Source organism: Lynx canadensis, chromosome D4, assembly GCF_007474595.2.
Source record: "Lynx canadensis isolate LIC74 chromosome D4, mLynCan4.pri.v2, whole genome shotgun sequence".
NCBI classification, from domain to species: domain Eukaryota; kingdom Metazoa; phylum Chordata; class Mammalia; order Carnivora; family Felidae; genus Lynx; species Lynx canadensis.
In genome coordinates, this window is record NC_044315.2 from 63501998 (window position 1) to 63520560 (window position 18563).

The 18563-nt window shown below is 39.1% G+C and overlaps 1 protein-coding gene across 2 annotated transcripts in view; it reads right to left on the reverse strand.

Annotated features, from left to right (window-relative positions):
- Positions 1-18563, reverse strand: part of GRIN3A (glutamate ionotropic receptor NMDA type subunit 3A) — a 290587-nt gene that overhangs the window by 105396 nt on the left and 166628 nt on the right. For both annotated transcript variants that reach the window (XM_030292703.1, XM_030292702.1), the window contains exon 4: positions 12844-13448. In XM_030292703.1, coding sequence (XP_030148563.1) covers positions 12844-13448 — 605 coding nt within the window. The remainder of the gene's footprint in view (positions 1-12843; positions 13449-18563) is intronic.

Genomic DNA, 18563 nt, shown 5'->3' on the forward strand with positions numbered 1-18563 from the left:
GAATAATGCTCCTTCCCTCTTTCTCTTGCTTCTCTCTCTGCTAGCTTCATAAGGGGCTTAAGGTGGCAAAAGCTAAGGTAATAGCAGTGTAAGTGGAGAAAAGATGGCAGAGGCAGGAGATATATATTCTTCAAAAAGAAAAGTAGTGATTTTAAGGCACCAAATGTATAGCGTTGCATTTAGCACACAAACCACACCAAGAATGTGTGAAACTCAGTTTGATGGAAGGTCACATATATAAGTCCTGGAGTACTTAGCTGAATATCAGCTCAGTGTAAGCCCATATAGCAATGTGGGTATTAAAAAAGAGAAATGTGATCTTAAATTCTTTCAACAGAAATTTAGAGCCTGAGTCACAGGGACCAATAATATCACCACACTCTGTGTTGATCACACTACTGCTCTAGCCTAGAAATGAATTCTAAATAAAACTTCCGGCTTCCAGAATGTTCTGAGGAAAGGTAGGGAGGTGGAAAATATAACAAGGGGTAGAAGGCAGAACAATCGAATTAGAGACCAGGGTAGAAAAATATGAGAAAATAATGTAGGAAAAGCAGATTGCAACTAGACTGTAGAGGTTTTCCATGTCCATTTTATGAGATTGGATTTTATTTAATAGGAAAAGGGGACCCGTGAAGACTTCTGAGCAGAGTAATGGATACAACCAGAGGTCTGCATTGTTAATATTGATCTAGAGACAGGTACACTGTGCATATAGAAAGGAAGAGATGGTGACCAGGAGACCACTTAGAATTATTACAATAGCTTTGTCATGTATGGTAAGGGCTTGGATCTCACTCTGAGTAAGAACCTAGTTTAGCACCATGCCTTTCGTGTGGGCTGTTTAACAAAGCAGTCAGGTATCCATGTTTTTTTATCAGTACACCTCCCAAGATACCACTCTGCTTGAAAGAATGAAGCTCATTAGTTAATTTGCATTGAGGTAACTTATCACTTTAGTAAAAGCTCCCAATTATCTCACTAATTAAGAATATGTGTTGAGTTGTACAGGAACCGAGATAAAATGTGTACTTTGCAAATTATGTAAAAACTGTTTTTGAGACAGTTCACGGTGTAAGCAAGATCAGTGTCAACTACATTTAAGATACATTTTAGAAGCCACATTTGCACACAAGACTTGACATGCTAATTAAAGGATTTTCTTATTCATGAAAACAAATGAACAAAGATACTAAAAACAACACGTCCCCCATTCATTCATTGATTCATTCAACAGTACTATGTGCCAGGCACTGTGCTAGGTGCTAGGTAGGGAATATAGTAGTGAGCAAAACAGATGCAAATCTATGTAGCTTATAGTCTACTGAAAGAGACAGAATAAATGTGATAAGTAGGTACTGTGTATGGGATATTAGAGCTGCTAAGGGCAAAGGAGGAAAAATAAAGCAGAGTAAGGAGAGAAGATGTGCCTGGGGCGGCCATAGTGGGGTGAAATTTTAAATGAGACAGGCCAACAAAGTCCTCTCAGAGAAAGAAGTATTTGAGTAAAGAAGTAAAGAGTAAAGAAAGGGAAGGAGCTAACCGGGAGGAGGAGATCCGGGTAGAGCATTCCCTGTAGAGCGAGCATCAGGTTCAGCTTTCTTGAAGTGGGGTCGTATCTGATGTGTGAGGAACACAGAGGGGAGTGAGGGGGCATGAAAGTTTAAGACAAAGTCAGAGAAAATTTATGGGTAGTGAGAGCTGGGGAAAACACACGTTGTGGGTCACTGTAAGGACTTTGTTTCTTCTCTGCCTGAGACGGAAAGCCAGTGGTGGGTTTTGAGCTGAGAAGCAATTTGACATGACTTCCATTTTAACAGGATCACCACAGTGCTGTGTTGACAAAGAACTGAAAAAAGACAAGAGCAGCAGCAGAAGGACCAGTTAAGGGGCTGTTTCCAACACCCATACAAAAGGTGATGATGGCTTAGCCGGAGGTGGTAGCAGTGAAGGTGTGAAGAATTAGTCAGATTTTTGAAGGGGGGGGGGAGGAATGACAGGATTTGCTGATGGCTCAGATATGGTTGCTAGGAAAAGGAGAGGAAAGGATGACACCAAAGTTTTTGCCCCAAACAAGTGGAGGCCTGGAGTTTCCACTGAGAGAAAACTGTCAGAAGAACCAGGTTTGAGGTAGGTGAGAATCACCAGTTCAGTTTGCTTAGGTTAAGTTAGAGATAACTTACAGAAATTGAAGTGTAGATGTCAGGTAGGTGGTTAGAGATGGTGTGGAGCTCAGGAATGAGGTGGGACTGGAGCTACAAAATTGGAAGCCTTCCCTCTGGACACGATATTTTTGCAGATGAGAAGTCCGAGGAGTAAATCTGGGGCTCTCTAACACTCGAAGGTGGTGCCGTTGAGGAAGGACTAGCAAAGGGAACTGAGAAGTAACCAGAGAAATAAGAGAAGAGCAGGCTGTTTTGGGTGCTTGAAGCCAAGTAAAAAAGATGTTTCAAGGAGGGGCAGTGATCAAGTGTGTCAAATGCTTCCACATTCCTTAATAATAGAATGTTAACTGCAGTGTTTATCTAATTACATTATTCACGTACTATTTTTACTTTTTAAAAAGTTGTTCTAAAATTTACCGAAGTTAAAGAAAAATCTCTCACCAAAAATAATGTCATGTTCTTATAGATTTTAAGATCTGCTGCCCCCTGACTTCTCATTCATAGCATGTAGTTTTACCAGTAATATGTTTTTATATTTATCATAAATCTGGATCTTTTCTTGCTTTTGAACTAGTCCTGGAATAACCCCATTGTTTCCAGTCTTCATTTTCACCCCATAGGAACCAAACCATTGTTTAAATACATCTTCCTCCTCCTGTGTCTTCTTCCTTGGCCCAGTTGTTTATAGGTTATATGTTTATTTTTACTTTGATCTTTTCTTCACTCAACTTATCTTTGTATATCTACTGCCCTCCTTTGTTTTGTATTTCTTTTTTAAATTTGAAAAAAATGTTTATTTATTTTTGAAGGAGAGAGAGACAGAGTGTGAGTGGAGGGGGGGTGGGGGGGAAGAGAGAGGGAGACACAGAATCTGAAGCAGGCTCCAGGCTCTGAGCTGTCAGCACAGAGCCTGATGTGGGGCTCGAACTCAGACCGCAAGATCGTGACTTGAGCCGAAGTTGGATGCTTAACCGATTGAGCCACCCAGGCACCCCTGTTTTTTATTTCTTTTTAAATTGTCCTCTTATCTTTGTTCCTCCCCCACCATTGCCACCTTCCATTAATCTTATTTGTATATGAGGAAATCTATTTTGCTCTGTAGAGCCATAAAATTTATTTTTCCCTTTGGGAACTTTCTTTGTATCATTAAAAAAATCTGTATCCTCATTCTCGTATGTCTTGAAAATTGAGCTGAATCTCTTTTTCCATGATCATCTCATCATATTTAATATTCCACCCCTGAGGAATGAGAGATTTGTTCATCCTCCACAAAGCTTCATAACATTTTTTAGCCTGTGAGAATTTCATTTTGACTTTTTGCCTTTGCCTGTATTACTGTTGGTGATATTCTCTCCAACTTCCCTCCCACCAACACCACCTAATTCTTGTCAGGTTGACTTGTTCCTATGCAGTGAATCTAAATATTTATTTTGTGGTCACTTTTAATTTAGCTCCAGAGCTATTGACTACACCAGAAGCTCAATAAAGCCCTTTGAGTATGAAAGAAGGGAATACTTCTTTTTATATTTATTTATTTTTGAGAGAGAGCACGCACAAGAGCGGGGAGGAGCAGAGAAAGTGGGGGAGGACAGAGGATCCAAAGCGGGCTCCATGCTGACAGCACAGAACCTGATGTGGGGCTCGAACTCACAAACTGTGAGATCATGACCTGAGCTGAAGTTGGAGGCTTAACAACTGAGCCACCCAGGTGCCCCACAAATGAATATTCTTAAAGTTTCTGTTCTTCTTTTACTGGGGGTGGGGGAAAAAAGGAGAGTTGGGAAAAGATCTACTAATGTTCAGAAATCCCATCTTTTCTCCATGTGACTCATTATCTACAATCATGTTAACTGCCAATCAAAACTCACATCCTCCAAAGTTCCAGACTTTGACATTTGTCACAAATTCATACTCACAGTTTTTTTTCCCCTGTTCTTTATCATTGGAGGGCCCCAAACTATTCTTTCTTTGGATAGTCTTATGTCTTTTAGAGAATTTACACCCAGTTCTGATCTTTTACAACCACTATAGAGATCCAGTTGTCTGAATTATTAGCTATTTATATTTGATGTTTTTATTTTAATCCATGTGTGTGATTTTTCATAATCCTTCAAGACTTTTTTCTATTCCTCCTTATTCTCTAAATTATCCTCATTTTATGTCTCTTCCCCAGGCTCTAGATGGTTTCCCCTTCCTCCATGTTTCTTAGTTTCTGGCACGTGGGTTAATCCATGGTTATCTCATTATTTCTTTTCGTTCTCTTATTATTTAAAAAAAATTTTTTTTAATGGTTATTTTTTTTTGAGAGAGACAGAGGCAGAATGTGAGTGGGTTGGGGCAGAGAGAGAGGGATGCATAGAATCCAAAGCAGGCTCCAGGCTCCGAGCTGTCAGCACAGAGCCTGATGCGGGGCTTAAAGTCACGAGCTGTGAGATCATGACCTGAGCCAAAGTCGGACGCTCAACCGACTGAGCCACCCAAACGCCCCTTTCTCTTTTTTTTTTTTCCTGAATTTTCTCTTCTTTCTCTCTTTCCCTCTCTTCCTGTCGGTGGACTTTGTATAACAGAATTGTCAGTATTTTGTCATGTTAAAAGGAGATCTTATGTTCAATGAGCTCTTGACCATCCTCAGTTAATCACCGAGTTAACAGTAACAGTTAATTACTATTTTGTTGTTGCTGTTGTTGCCACTCTAGGCCCCCTCCCATTCCCTCTGAAATCCATCTATTTACTTCCCTTTATTATTTTCAATGTTTCTTTTACCATCTAGCCACCCCTCCCCCCATCCCCATTTTTTTCAATAACGCCGGAGACCCGTTTCCTATTTGTATGGCCAGCTATTATTAGTTAAGCTTTCACATTGTGGCCTCTTTCATTGCAGCAGACCCTTGCCTGATGACATGAATTTGTCACCTTAGCCACAGAGTTACCCAAGGTACAATTCTATCAAAGGACATTGCTTTCATTTTGTTCTCCGTGCATGGGACAGCACTCCAAATTAAACATTAAATGTAGACAATTTCTTGAGCTGTATGTGAAAGATGCCTTAACTGTTCTTTCTAATCCTTCTTAGTGATCCTAAAGTGCAAGTATTTGGCAGATGATTACCTCCATCTTTGACTTTTCTAACCCTAAGCCTGTGAGGGTGTGGATTTTGACATTCTCCGCATTCCAGAAAGCAGTCTCTTCCACAGAGTGACTGGTAGGAATAAGTAAATCCTTTCTTCCTACTGCTCTGCTTCCTAACACTGCAGGCTGTCAAGTTGAAAGAGACTTCAGCGTTCATCTAAGCACCCAGAGTACTGAGTCATCTTTGAATCTGCCTGGCCAGAGTTACTGCTTAGTAATGTTTGTGGGGTAAATGCAATTAGACCCATGTCTTCTGCTCGGATCGGACATGAGAGCTCTTCATCACTTTGCCAAAAGAATAGGGCTCAGCCAGCCAGGAAGGATTTGTATCTGCAATTTACAAATTGTTCAAAGAATTAAAATTCTAATACATTTTCCCCCGAATGATGGACAGTATCAAAAATAGAAATTGGTTCAATGGGAAACCTCTCTGAGGATAAGGAATTTAAAAGGAATTAGAAATTGCTAAATTTCCTTTGAACAGAGGGCCCCACATATTTTAATCATTGATCACATCAACTTACAAAGCTCACCTTTTAAAATAAATTTCTATCAGTTAAGAGACAAGAGCAACAGGAATTTAATAACATATTAAATATACATATGTACCAACATGAATCATGTGGGTCTATGCTTTGCCAACATCAGCAAAACTCAGTTACTTACAAGTGAAACTGCAGAGTGGAAGGACAGTTCCTGTCCTTCTTGGCTTTTTTCCCAAGAGGAGGAAAATAGTAACCTATGTGATTGTGTTAATATACATTCTGGGCTGTGTTACTATTGGTGTGAATAGTACACCTCAAAAAATCAGACACATGGATATAACTCTCCCTTTTCTTGCTTTCGTGAGCCACAAGCGACAGGCTGGCGCCTTTTGCTTTCTGTGTTTTTCTCTCACATTTGTGTTAGAGCTGTTCCATCCTCTTAAGCTGTTTTCCTTTCCTTCTGCATTTTGGTATGGACCTTGACTCTTCTCCACAATTGTGGTCTGTGCCCAGCCCTTGGATTGCTCCTGGTTGCTTTGTGTAATACCCCAAATGAATTCATTCTAGCTCTCCGGATCTGGCTCCAGCACTAACCCAGGTGCTGATATCCCTTCAGCAATAGCATAGCCCTGGCATTGGCACATCATGCAGTATTTACCAGTCATTCATCCATCCAGAGATTGAAGATTTGGAGGCTGAAGTGGCCTGAGAGATAGATCTGGAATTCAGAGTGGAGCTGCAGTATTGCCCTCTATACTTTCATATCTCTTCTTGACATATTTCCAAATTTTATAGTAGATGCATACAAAGGAAAAAGTCAACAAAGAGCACAATATCCTCTTTGGCAAATAAAAGCTTGGAAGCTTTCCTCATTTGGAAAAATTCCATAGTTTAAAACTTGCTGGATGCTGGACTAAGCAAATTTGAGTTGTTTTTATCAAAATAGGGTCCTGAGGGAATACCTCTTTTCTAATGTTCCTTCTTTGAGGCTTCCATGACTTACTGAAAATTTCAGACTCAGCTCTTGGCATGATTTAAGTGACACAGAGAGAGCAGCAAGTTCAAAGGATTTCAGTGAAGTTAGTTCAGTGGCAGGGGTTCCTACTGGAAACATCTGGAAACACAGACCTTAAGCGTAGGTCCCTAAGATTCATGACACCAAGGCATGTGCTTTCTAGAAGTACTGACACCTTGGATGCCCTAGCAGACAGGGCTAACTTAGGAGTAACAGTTGGACACACTAGGTCACCACACAGCAATGGATTCTGCTTGAAGATACAAGGAACCAGAGTTACCAGCATCCAACCCCTGGCTCCTATGCTGAATGCAACTGCATCTTCTCTAAGTACAACTGAAACATACAGGCTAACTAGTTTGGCTCAGTAGGGTCCTTCGGACAAGAATGCTTATACAAGAGTAGTCATGCCTCCTGATTTATGTAGCTTTTGACTGAAAGAATATGAATTACAAAGTAATGGAATCCCAATTAAGGAAGGTTTATATCAATTCTGAATTGAGAATTTGGATTTAGATGAACTGGTTTAAACCTTCCCTTATAAAGTACTAGCTGAATGACCCTAGGTATACCACTTGACTTTTCAAGGTGGGAATCCTTATTGTTATGGAAATTAAAGTTTCCAAAGATTAAATAACTTCGCTAGGGTCATGGTGCCAGCAAATTATTGTAAACATGGGTAAGAATATTCAAAATTAGAATTCTATCCTGCAGCCTCAAGTTCTTCTGGACTTCTTTTAACATCCAGGAGTAAAATGGGGCCCATCAATTTATGTCTTGGGATTTTTTAATAGAGATTGTTTTAGCCTTTTTTTTCTGAAGTTTCCTAGTGCCTCACAATACCTGGCACATAGTAGGCTGTACACAATATGTGCAGAATCAATAAGTAAAGCAACATTTGTTATTAATGAAAGCCTAGTGAATCTTGGTATTGTCTTGGTATTGCTTGACTATGCAAGTATAAAGATGAACACAGCTTGGACGAGTCTCTAGCATGCTGGACCATTCTTCAAGGACAAATGAAGAGAGGGCCTAACAATGCCAGCTAATACAAGAGAATAATCACTAGTAGAATGGGTGTTATCTCACGAATGATAAACAGCTCAGTCAAAGAAAGTGGATTAAAAAATACTTGGCGGGGGGGGGGGGGGGGGGGTGGGGTGGGGGACCTGGATGGCTCAGTTGATTCAGCATCCGACTATTGATTTTGGCTCAGGTCAGGATCTCACAGTTCGTGGGATCGAGGCCTGTGTCGGGCTGTGTGCTGACAGTGCAGAGCCTGCTTGGGATTCTCTCTCCCTCTCTCTCTGTCCCTCCCCTGCTAGTGCGCTCTCTGTTTCTCTCAAAAATAAATGAACAAACTTAACAAAAAATACGGATAATTAGAGGAGCATATCCTCTCTTAGTGAGAGAACAGAAGGGGGGTTGTAAGCTTCCTGAGATCAAGGTCCCGGTTTTCTACTCTTTATGTCTCCAGCATTAGCCAAGGGCCTCGCCTGATATTCACAACAAATGTTTTTGAATGTACAAATGAATTAATCATGGCTACCTGATAGAGAACTGACCTGCAGAAGCTGTTCAAAGAATAAAGGCAAGATTCTATGGCCTGTTTAGAAGCTAGAGTAACTATCAGGACTATAATTAGTAAGCCAAAGGGTCAGGGACTTCTTGGGCCAAGAGAATGAGGGGTCTGTCAGTGACTAGACTCTTGGAATTCTTAAAGACCCAGTAACAGTCTTTGTTCATGCTAAGACTAACCCAAGGGAGCTCTTTCTCTAACAACAATAGATTCATTAGCATGCAGGGCCCAAAGAGAAGCATGGGCAAAAGCCTAACCCTAGGAACAGCAGGTCAAACTACTCACTTTCACTAGAGTCTGGTGTTTACAGTGCAATAAGGAGTAAAGGTGGGCAAGGCTAAAACCAATTTTGAGAAATAAAAACAATTTTGCTATTGTAATGGTCTAAAACATTGCTTTCTAGGTTTTTATGCTGTATTACTTTATTTGGTTAATTTGTTACAGTTTGGTTAATTGGTTAATTTGGAAATACATTATGGCTAATGTTCTGCCATTCAGGTGACATCCAGTATGCATACAAAATGCAAACTTCTTAGCTTGGCATAAAAGCCCTGTGTGGCATGCTATCAAATTAACTACTTTTGCACAACCATGCTGAATCCCTTTCATATTCAATGTATGCTCCAACGGTACCAAATTTCTCTTTTAGGTCTTGGTTCATTTACATATGCCATTTCCTATGCTTATGAATTTGTTCCAAACCAGAAAATGACTTGTTTATCGTAAGATCCGATTCCAGTGTTTCCCCCTCAGTCTTTGTCTATATGGACACATCTCTATTTTTAAGAATCACGTATCCTTTTGTTTTACAATCATTTCCCTACTTTTCAATGTCATGCACTAGGCTGTCAGCTTGAAAATGGCAGGACGCATGTCTTCATTCTGTCTACCTCACCCTAGTTTAACAAAGAGTTATTGGCTGCACAAAAACACCGACACATATGCACTTAGGAAGTTATTACTGAATAATATACTAGATACCATCACTTCAAATAATTAACATTTAATAAAACAACTTGCAAATAAACTGTTAAAGATTACACTATGAACTTAGTCCCCAAGTGGTTTTGTCTACATATTATTATTTTTTACATATTATTTTTTATTTACATATTATTTACATATTATTATTATTTTATGAGAGAGAGAGAGAGAGAGAGAGAGAGAGAGAGAGAGAGAAAGCGAGCACACTGTGAGCAGGGTAGAGGGGTGGAGGGAGAGTGGGAGAATCTCAAGCAGGTTCAGGCTCCGCACTCAGCAAGGAGCCTGATGCGGGGCTCGATCCCATGATCCTGGGATCCTTGACACGAGCCAAAAATCAAGAGTCAGACAATCAGCTGACTGAGCCACCAGGCGCCCCTACATTTAGTTATGATGGGCATTTGCTCTGGCATGTGGGGACCCTGGAAGAATAAAATCCCTTACACCTGTAATTACATCTATGTACTCTGTCTTGAGAACTGTTTTTTCTAGTCTAAAAGGCTATGCTCAAAAGTCCATGTTTTTGGGTGATTTCATTAACATTTTAAAACGCTAACAATTCTGTCAGCCCAAACTAAAAATGGCTGTGTGAGAAATGAGAGCTTGCATAACTGACACTCGCTATTCATGGCTCATTATCCTTGGGACTTTTCATTACGCCATGAAGAAGTGGGGTCAGCTTCACAAAATTTAGGAACAATTAAGAAAATTACTATATGCAGATGTGACTTATGGACTGAGAATAACGAACTTCCTAAAAGACTGTATTCAACAAAATAAATAAGACTGATGGAAATTCCACAGATGTTTTATGGCTTCAGGCAGCTTTTCAGTTATGCATTATAAAGACTCCTTCCAGAGATTAGCCCACTTCTCTTGAACCTTTCCTGAACACTTTGAAACTTTCTCTTTGACTGTACTCCTCAGGGAGTCCAAGAAGTCCTAGGCCTATTTCCTGAAGTTCTTGGAGTTCGCTCTCAAACACATCCATGGATGTGAAAATACTGCCACTGACCCTCATACATTGTGAATTGCTGCCAGGCACCAAACTTTACATTCTTCTCTTAAACTTTCAAATTTTGTGGGATAAACATGTAGAAACAGCCACAAGGGCAAAAGTTATCCAAGACCCTCACATTTCATCAAAAAGGTAAAACAAAAAACAAAAAACAAAAAAAACAAACCATGTTTTTAATTTAGACAAAATTTTATTTGTCTACCAGCACCTATTTTTCTTCTACAGCAGCAGATAATGTAGGATATAAATATAATAAGAAATTTCCTTTCCTTCTTTCTGTTCCAATAAATGTCTATTAAGTGGCTGCTATGTGCTAGGCATTAAACTACGCTGAATAATAGTGTCTCAACAGAATTTCTACTTTAGCTCAGAAGTCAGGCACATGGACAAATAATGATGATGGAATGGGCTAAGTACCATCATCTAATTTCATGTACAAAGTGCCATGGGATCCTTGTGAAAGGAGGCATATAACTTTAATATAAATTAAACCTTGAGGAGCCAGAAAGACCAGTTTGATCTTGATAAAATGAACCCCTAGGGTATATACAACCCAAGTCAACAAATATTTCTCCTTGTAGTTTGTAAATGTTTTTAAGATCCAAACAGAATCATTTTCCTTGTGCTCTCCATTGTACATGAGACAGAAAGACACTAAATAACTTAATGTAGTTTTCATAGGGTTTTTTTCTTATCTGCTGTTTATGATTATCCTTCCAAAATGATGACTATTCAAAATTATAAATAAAGGTTTTGCTTAGATTTTGTTATGAAGGAGAATTTTCTTATCCCAGTTAAAATCCTGGGCCTCAATTATGTGTTAGTTCAAAAACAGTAGATTAAATCTTAATAGTGGCTGCAAAATAAAATATTCAAAGACTTTAATCTTGTGGAAATTAAAATACAACATGGGGAAAATAGAAAGTTCAGGTGATGACAGAATATCTAATTTTATCATCAGCAGATTCCTAATAAATGACTTTTGAATTATTTTATTGTTTTAACAACATTCTTTAGGGAGTGTATAGGCTGTGGGTAAACTGCCAATACATGGCATTTGGCATGTTGCCTTGTACATAATAGGTGCTCAGTCCATATATATAGGATTCAGTGTAAAATGCTTACGACCTCCTCACACCTTATCACATAGTCATGTCTTCTTAAAAGGCAATTCACTATACAATGGTCTTTTGTTTCTCAATATAGTAAGATGTCCTTGTTCCAAGGTCTGCCTGCTCAGTCAGAAGAGCATGCGACTCTTGATCTCATCAGGGTCATGAGTTCAAGCCACACATTGGGTGTTGACATTACTAAAAGTAAATAAACTTTAAAAATGGGACCAGCCTAGAGCTAAGACCTCACCTCCAAAATAGCCAAAAATTCTCTGATTTGGTCTCTCTGATCACAGGTGGTCCGTTTCAGGAAAAAAAATCTAGGTCCCTATAAAATATCTTCTAAGTATATTCTCCTTTTCCCAAGTATCATGAAAACCAGTTCCAAATGATGGGTTATTCTTTAAATTAAATGGACTTTTTCATTCTATCTTGGAACCAGATTGAGAAACTGGAGAAGAAAGGTACCTAATTAAAAAGAATGTGTGTGTGTGTGTGTGTGTGTGTGTGTGTGTGTGTGTGGTGTGCGCGTGCATGTATGTATTTAAATAAAACCCTTGTGGAACCCTAGTGCTGACTCTATCTATCTATCTATCTATCTATCTATCTATCTATCTATCACAAGGAACCCATGGATAGTAGGATCTATTGTTATGCCCATTTTACATAAATGGATATAAGACATAGGAAACTAAGCCTCAGAGAAGTTAAGTAACTTGACCAAGTCACACAAACAGTAAGTGGCAGAGCCAAATTTCAAGCTCAGAGAGTCTGGCTCCAGGGTCCATGTCTTTAACTACTACTCTATACTGCCTTAAGCATCACAGCCTGGGAGGAATATGAAAAATCCATTTCCTGCTTGACTAATTTTTTTCTCTGTATAGATTCAGAGAGATTTGTCCAAGTCTGTTGATAAGAGAAAGAGTGGGCAGGGACAGAAACATTTGTTGTGTTTCTGCTATGAGCCGAGCAGTGGTAGGTACTTTTCATATATAGTTTCATATCTTAATGATCATAGGTCAAGGTATTCAATATAATCCTAGCTTATTAATTAGAAAACTGAGGGTCAGAGTTTTAAAATAACTTGCCAAGAACAAATAGCTAGTAAGCAACTAAGCCAGGGTTTAAAAGCAGGACTGTGTGTTCCCTATTGTACACCACGTGCTTTCAAATCTTCAGATCAAATTTCAGATGACAGATCATGGGATACTAGCCTATGTAACCAGAAAGCCACTCAGAAATATTACTAGAGTTTAAAGCTACTCAAAATCAAGATTTCTACAAAGCAGATAGATAGGGAAATTCTGCTTCTTGTCAAAACCCTATGAATGGGAATATAACACAGGCCTCGCATCCTACCTTGATAAATATTGTCCTGAAGTGAGATTTGCAGTTTCCACATCCATGCAGTTCATCGTGCTGGGAATAAGAGCAAGTTCTGGCTGGATCATGGTGGCTGTGGCTACAGCTCTTGCGACCAGCTCCATGGCATCTTGTACATAGTACTCAAAGATGGACTGTGTTGTTTTTCCATGAGCAATGAGCCCTAGGGGCAGACCTTCTGTCCTCAGTTCCTCGACGTTTTGAGAATCCCCTAGCACCCAACGAAGCTCAGGGGGAATTACTCCAAACTGGGTGGTAATTTCAAAAATCCGTCGGATACTTTCCATGTCACAGCCAAACATCACCATTGTGGGCGTGGTGTTCTTAACACTCTCAAGCTGGACCTGCAGGAAGCTCAAGAGGTCCTCGGTGGAGGAGAGGTTGGTGGTGATGTTGATGATAGACCCGAGGTGGAACTTGGAATTATTCTGGGTAAGGATGAGGAAGTCGGTGATGTTCCAGTCTTCCTGGCACAGCAACAAGCTAAAATTGTACCAGTTGTTCATGGTCAGGACTGAGACAGTGACATCAGCGTCAGAACTTAATGAATTTTCTAAACTCAGCTGTAGGTGAAGGGGATTCTGTATTTAAAGATATGAAAAAGAAGAATTAGAAAGCATTGGCCAAAGATGATAACATAGGGTACGTTTGCTTTCTTAAGAGGCTTAATCCTTTATTTTTCCCTGAGATATTCAAATGCTTCTGGGATAAAATTCCCATCATCTGGAAAATTATGTTTCCCATCTAATGGAATTATTGATTCCTGACAACTGATTTCCTTGCTAAGGGTACCAGAGGGTAAATGATTTCTGATGTAAATGTCAGGGCTGATGCAACCGGTCTTACATTTTTATCAGGCTTGCCTACCTCCTTATAGTTTGTCCCCTTCATGTACTCCATTTCTAACTATGGCTGTTATTAACTTATTGGTTAAATTCTCCTCTCAAGTGAAATTTAATTACTTTAAATAATAAGAAAGAAGAAATTATGTTTGCTTTCCTTTAAAATGAATAGCAGGGAAATCTCAAAACAGTGCAGGCACTTGTATAAAGGTGGTGTGGAAAATGGATACATCCATTTCTTAAACTTTTAGCCTCTGAGGATGGCATTTTTCAATATATATATGGTGTTATAGTCTGAATGTTTGTGTTCCCCCCAAAGTCATGTTGAAATGCTAGTGCTCAATGTGATGGTATGAGGAGGTGAGGACATGGGGCCTATAGGAAGTGATGAAGTCATGAGGGCAGAATCATCATGAATGAGATTAATGCCCAAGATGCTTGAGAGAGCTCATTGGCCCCTTCTACGTGTGAGTACACAGTGAGAAGTTGGCAGGCCGTGACCTAGAAGAGGGCCCTTACTCGATCATACTGGCACCCTGATCTCAGACTTCCAATCTCTAGAACTGTAAGAAATCAATTTCTGTTGCTTACAAGCCACCCACTCTGTGGTATTTTGTTATAGCAGCCCGGATGGATTAAGACATTTGGTATAATTAGCCATATATACATTGGATAGTTGTACTGAAGGCTTGATTACATTTGTGTCTACTGAGACTGCACTTTTGCTGTGAAATGTGAAATGTGTGCCATTTAAACACATTTATGCAACTTCCATCATGATTTCACTTACTTATGAAACTCACCAAATCAATGAAGGAAGAGTATCTTATTTGAAAAGTCACAAATTAATATTACAGGTGAAGTGGAAATAGCTCTCCACTGAATAAATTTAATTGTTCTTCCTGAGAGCAGACATTTGACTTACTTATCCTTCAACATTGGCATCCTGAGAATGTTTAGCACAATACCTTACACATATTAGGTACGCAGTAAATATTGGCTGAATTGAACTCAACACGTTCCCACTGGAAACTATTAGACTACTGGACTATTTCTGAGAACTTGGCACAGATTCAGGCAAATAATATATGTAGAGAAATGAGGAGGGCTTTCTCAATAAAGCATCAAACGCTGAACAAAAGGGACGTATGGCCTCCCCTTACCCACCTAAAAAAACATGTCACGAGAAATAGAATTTGAGCTGAAGTTTTAATTCTATGAGGGACCGAAAGAATTTTGATATGAGTGGACTAAGGAGTGGACTATGGGAGGAATACTATGGCCAAAGGCTCTAAATGAGAACAATCATGCTGGTAGGTAGGATGAAATTTTAAAATTTAGTCTACGAATTTAACTTCTGTCCTTCAAATTAAGCTTTTAAGCAGGGTTTGTGTAATGATAAAAGCAGAACTTTTAGAGGATCATCTATGAGCAACACTCAACAGTGAGAGAGAAAATAAGCCCCTCAGGATCTTGGTTAGCTGCTAAGTGTTTAAACTGGAAGCCAGTGTTGGTAATGGTAAGAAGGGCATGAGAAAACGTGTTGCTTTTTTTTTTTTTTTAAATTAAAATTTAGTGACAAAATCAGATGTGCCAGGCAAAAAAGGGAGAGGTGTTAGAAACCGGGAGACAATATCCAGTAGGTAGCTCCAGGTTTCCAGGCTTGAGATGCCATACAAGATCTTGAGATGAGAACAATGGAAGATTCCTCACTCCTACTACTGATTAAAATAAATTCCTCCAGGGGCGCCTGGGTGGCGCAGTCGGTTAAGCGTCCGACTTCAGCCAGGTCACGATCTCGCGGTCCGTGAGTTCGAGCCCCGCGTCAGGCTCTGGGCTGATGGCTCAGAGCCTGGAGCCTGTTTCCGATTCTGTGTCTCCCTCTCTCTCTGCCCCTCCCCCGTTCATGCTCTGTCTCTCTCTGTCCCAAAAATAAATAAACGGTGAAAAAAAAAATTTAAAATAAATTCCTCCAGAGAGTTTTTCTTGTCTTCTTCTGGTTTTCTTCCTATTTCCTCCTCCATTTTAACCCTCTTCCAGAAGCAAAGAGGAATGGAAGGCAAACTCTACATTTAGCTGGCAGGAACAAATTCTTCCCAACTATCTTCTTGGCATTGGCTCCCTACTCTGTTGCCAGCTTTCTTTCTAAAACATAAATATGACCATATCATTCTTCTGCACCATAACCTCTGAGTCACCCAGAGAACAAATTTCAAAATCAGTAGTATGGCTTAGGAGCCCAATCCTAGTCTTTAACTTCACCTTCAACACTCCAAACATGCACACCAAGATGAGTCATAGTGGACAATTTATTTTTCTTGTATCAGAGTAGGCATTTTCACACCTACACAAATTGGGTATGCTGATCTTTCAACATCTCCAGGATGTTTTCGTCTGTATTCATATTCATCCTTCAAAACTCAGCTCTTCCATGCAGATTTCCAGAAACTAGTTCATGTAGCATTTACTACTGTTTCTGCTGCTGCTAAACTTCAAATTTTTTTTGTATTTAAAAAAAATTAAAAATTGAAGTATAGTCGACAAAACTGCTGATCTTTTTTTTTTTCCACAATATTTTGGCATGTTGATTTCCTGTAATGGTGAATTGAGATTTTGTTCATTTGATTGTTCCTCTAACTCCTGACCAAGCAGAAGTGATCATCTCATGCCTGTGTAATGGTCTAATTTTGGTCATCCTTCTAATACAGAACTCTTCACACCATAACATAGTTATTTGATTAACTGTTTATCTCCCACACTAGACTGGAAGCTTCTTTAGGATAAGGAACAAATCGCAGCCATCTCTTATCACATGGCTCTTAGTTAATCAGAGATAGTATTTGTCAACCGTGGTTTTCTTTTGCTCACCTCAAGTCCTAGACTTTGTCATAATCTCTGCACTGAAAGACTAAGAAAAAGGCCATTTCTAGCAGAACTTCAAGAACTAATATTGCCCCTAGTTGGAACAAAGTCCCATCCATACACTTCCTCAGGAGGGATTCATTACATTGGTATGTTAAGGAGCAAGCTTTAATGGAGGCAGGGATGGAAGTGAAATTAGCTAATCATATTGAGCATTTAGCACCAGACACAAACAAATGCATTTGGCATGAGAAGGACACGGTAATAAAATGAAGGACAACCTCCCCGCCCCACCTTGGATGATTATTAATCCATATAATCACACTCATCTCTACAAACAATTCTATTAAGAAATTCCAGTTGTTGAAGTTAATCTTTTAACAGACTTGAGGAACACCATGCTTCAAACAAATATTTATGAAATAATAGTGTGGAAACATCTTGTGATACTATCTTTATCTAGCCACCTCAGATGCAGCATCTCCCAATTTTTCTCCAAATAATAATAAAAGCACAGGTGCATGCAAGTGCGCGTGTGCACACACATACCCACACACACACACACAGATATGAAAACTTAGGACACTAAAATTCAAGCCTAATCGTAAAACTTCCATGAAAACCCTGGACAAAATATAAAAAAGACTCATCAAACCAAATTGAGAATCAAAGTCTATGTCTTACCTATAGTTTGCTGTTTGCAAAAGAGCAAACCCATGACCTGAAAGAAGATACACTTTTTTAATGATTTTATTTATTTTTTTAATGTTTATTTATTATTGAGAGACAGAGAGACACAGAGCGTGAGCAGGGGAGGGGTAGAGAGAGGGGGAGACACAGAATCTGAAGCAGGCTCCAGGCTCTGAGCTGTCAGCACAGAGCCCGACACGGGGCTTGAACTCACAAACCATGAGATCATGACCTGAGCCGAAGCTGGTCACCTAACCAAATGAGCCACCCAGGCGCCCCAAGAAGATATACTTTAAAAAAAAATAACTTGTGCATTGCTTACCTCCTAAATCGGAGGTTCAATAACAAAACAGCCTAAGAATTAGGAAGCATCTCTCAACCATGCAGACAGAGTGAAGCAGCCTCTTAAGTGCATTTAATTTATATAAATTTTTAAAATAGAGACTCAATAGGGGAAGGTAGGAAGAGAGAAAATATGTTAAATAGTACTGATAATTCTGACTCCCCTAAATGAGTGTACTCTTTATTATATACATTATAGATATCATTACACATTGTAATATATGTATGTTATTGCCCATAGTTGTGTACACAAAACCCTATATGCCAAACTAAACAGATAATTTAAGGGGCTTTCAAATATAATTTTCCTACATGTTGAATTGAATCTTTATTTCTACCTACGATGACATGCCACTTCGCTCCATTGATTTTTAAAATTTTATTCCCATCATAATCTGTTTCTACATTATTTTGGAGGCTTAAATTCCCAAAAGTATAAGGCAAAAATGGTCATGTTGAAATGCACTCATGGAATGAAATCTCAACAAGTCAAGTGCAGAGCTGGAGGGAGAGAGGATTTGCCAAGATGGCAATGCAGTTGCCTGTGTCAGAGGACTGCAAGAATGTCCAGGAATCATTCAATGGTGTAAGGAAAGATTGCTTCACTGGCTATGATCAGACTCGATTTAAATATTAAAGTCATTAAATAGTAAATAGTAAAATAAGTAAAATATTAAAATTCCACAGAAAGTAAAATCAGGCAAGAATGGTAAGAAAATTTGGGAACAGAAAAATGATAGAGCAGTCTTGCCTTAAAAGATACTGGAATACACCAGAAAGTACAATTTTTATAAAACAATAATTAAAACAAGGAAGTACAAACAAAAGGATTAACAGGTAAATAAGTAGAACAGATGTGTTGATGTATGTAAAGAACTACATTAATTTAATAGACTGTATTAGTATATTATAGATTGCAAATCATAAAGGAATATGTAAGAAATATATATGAGATTAGGA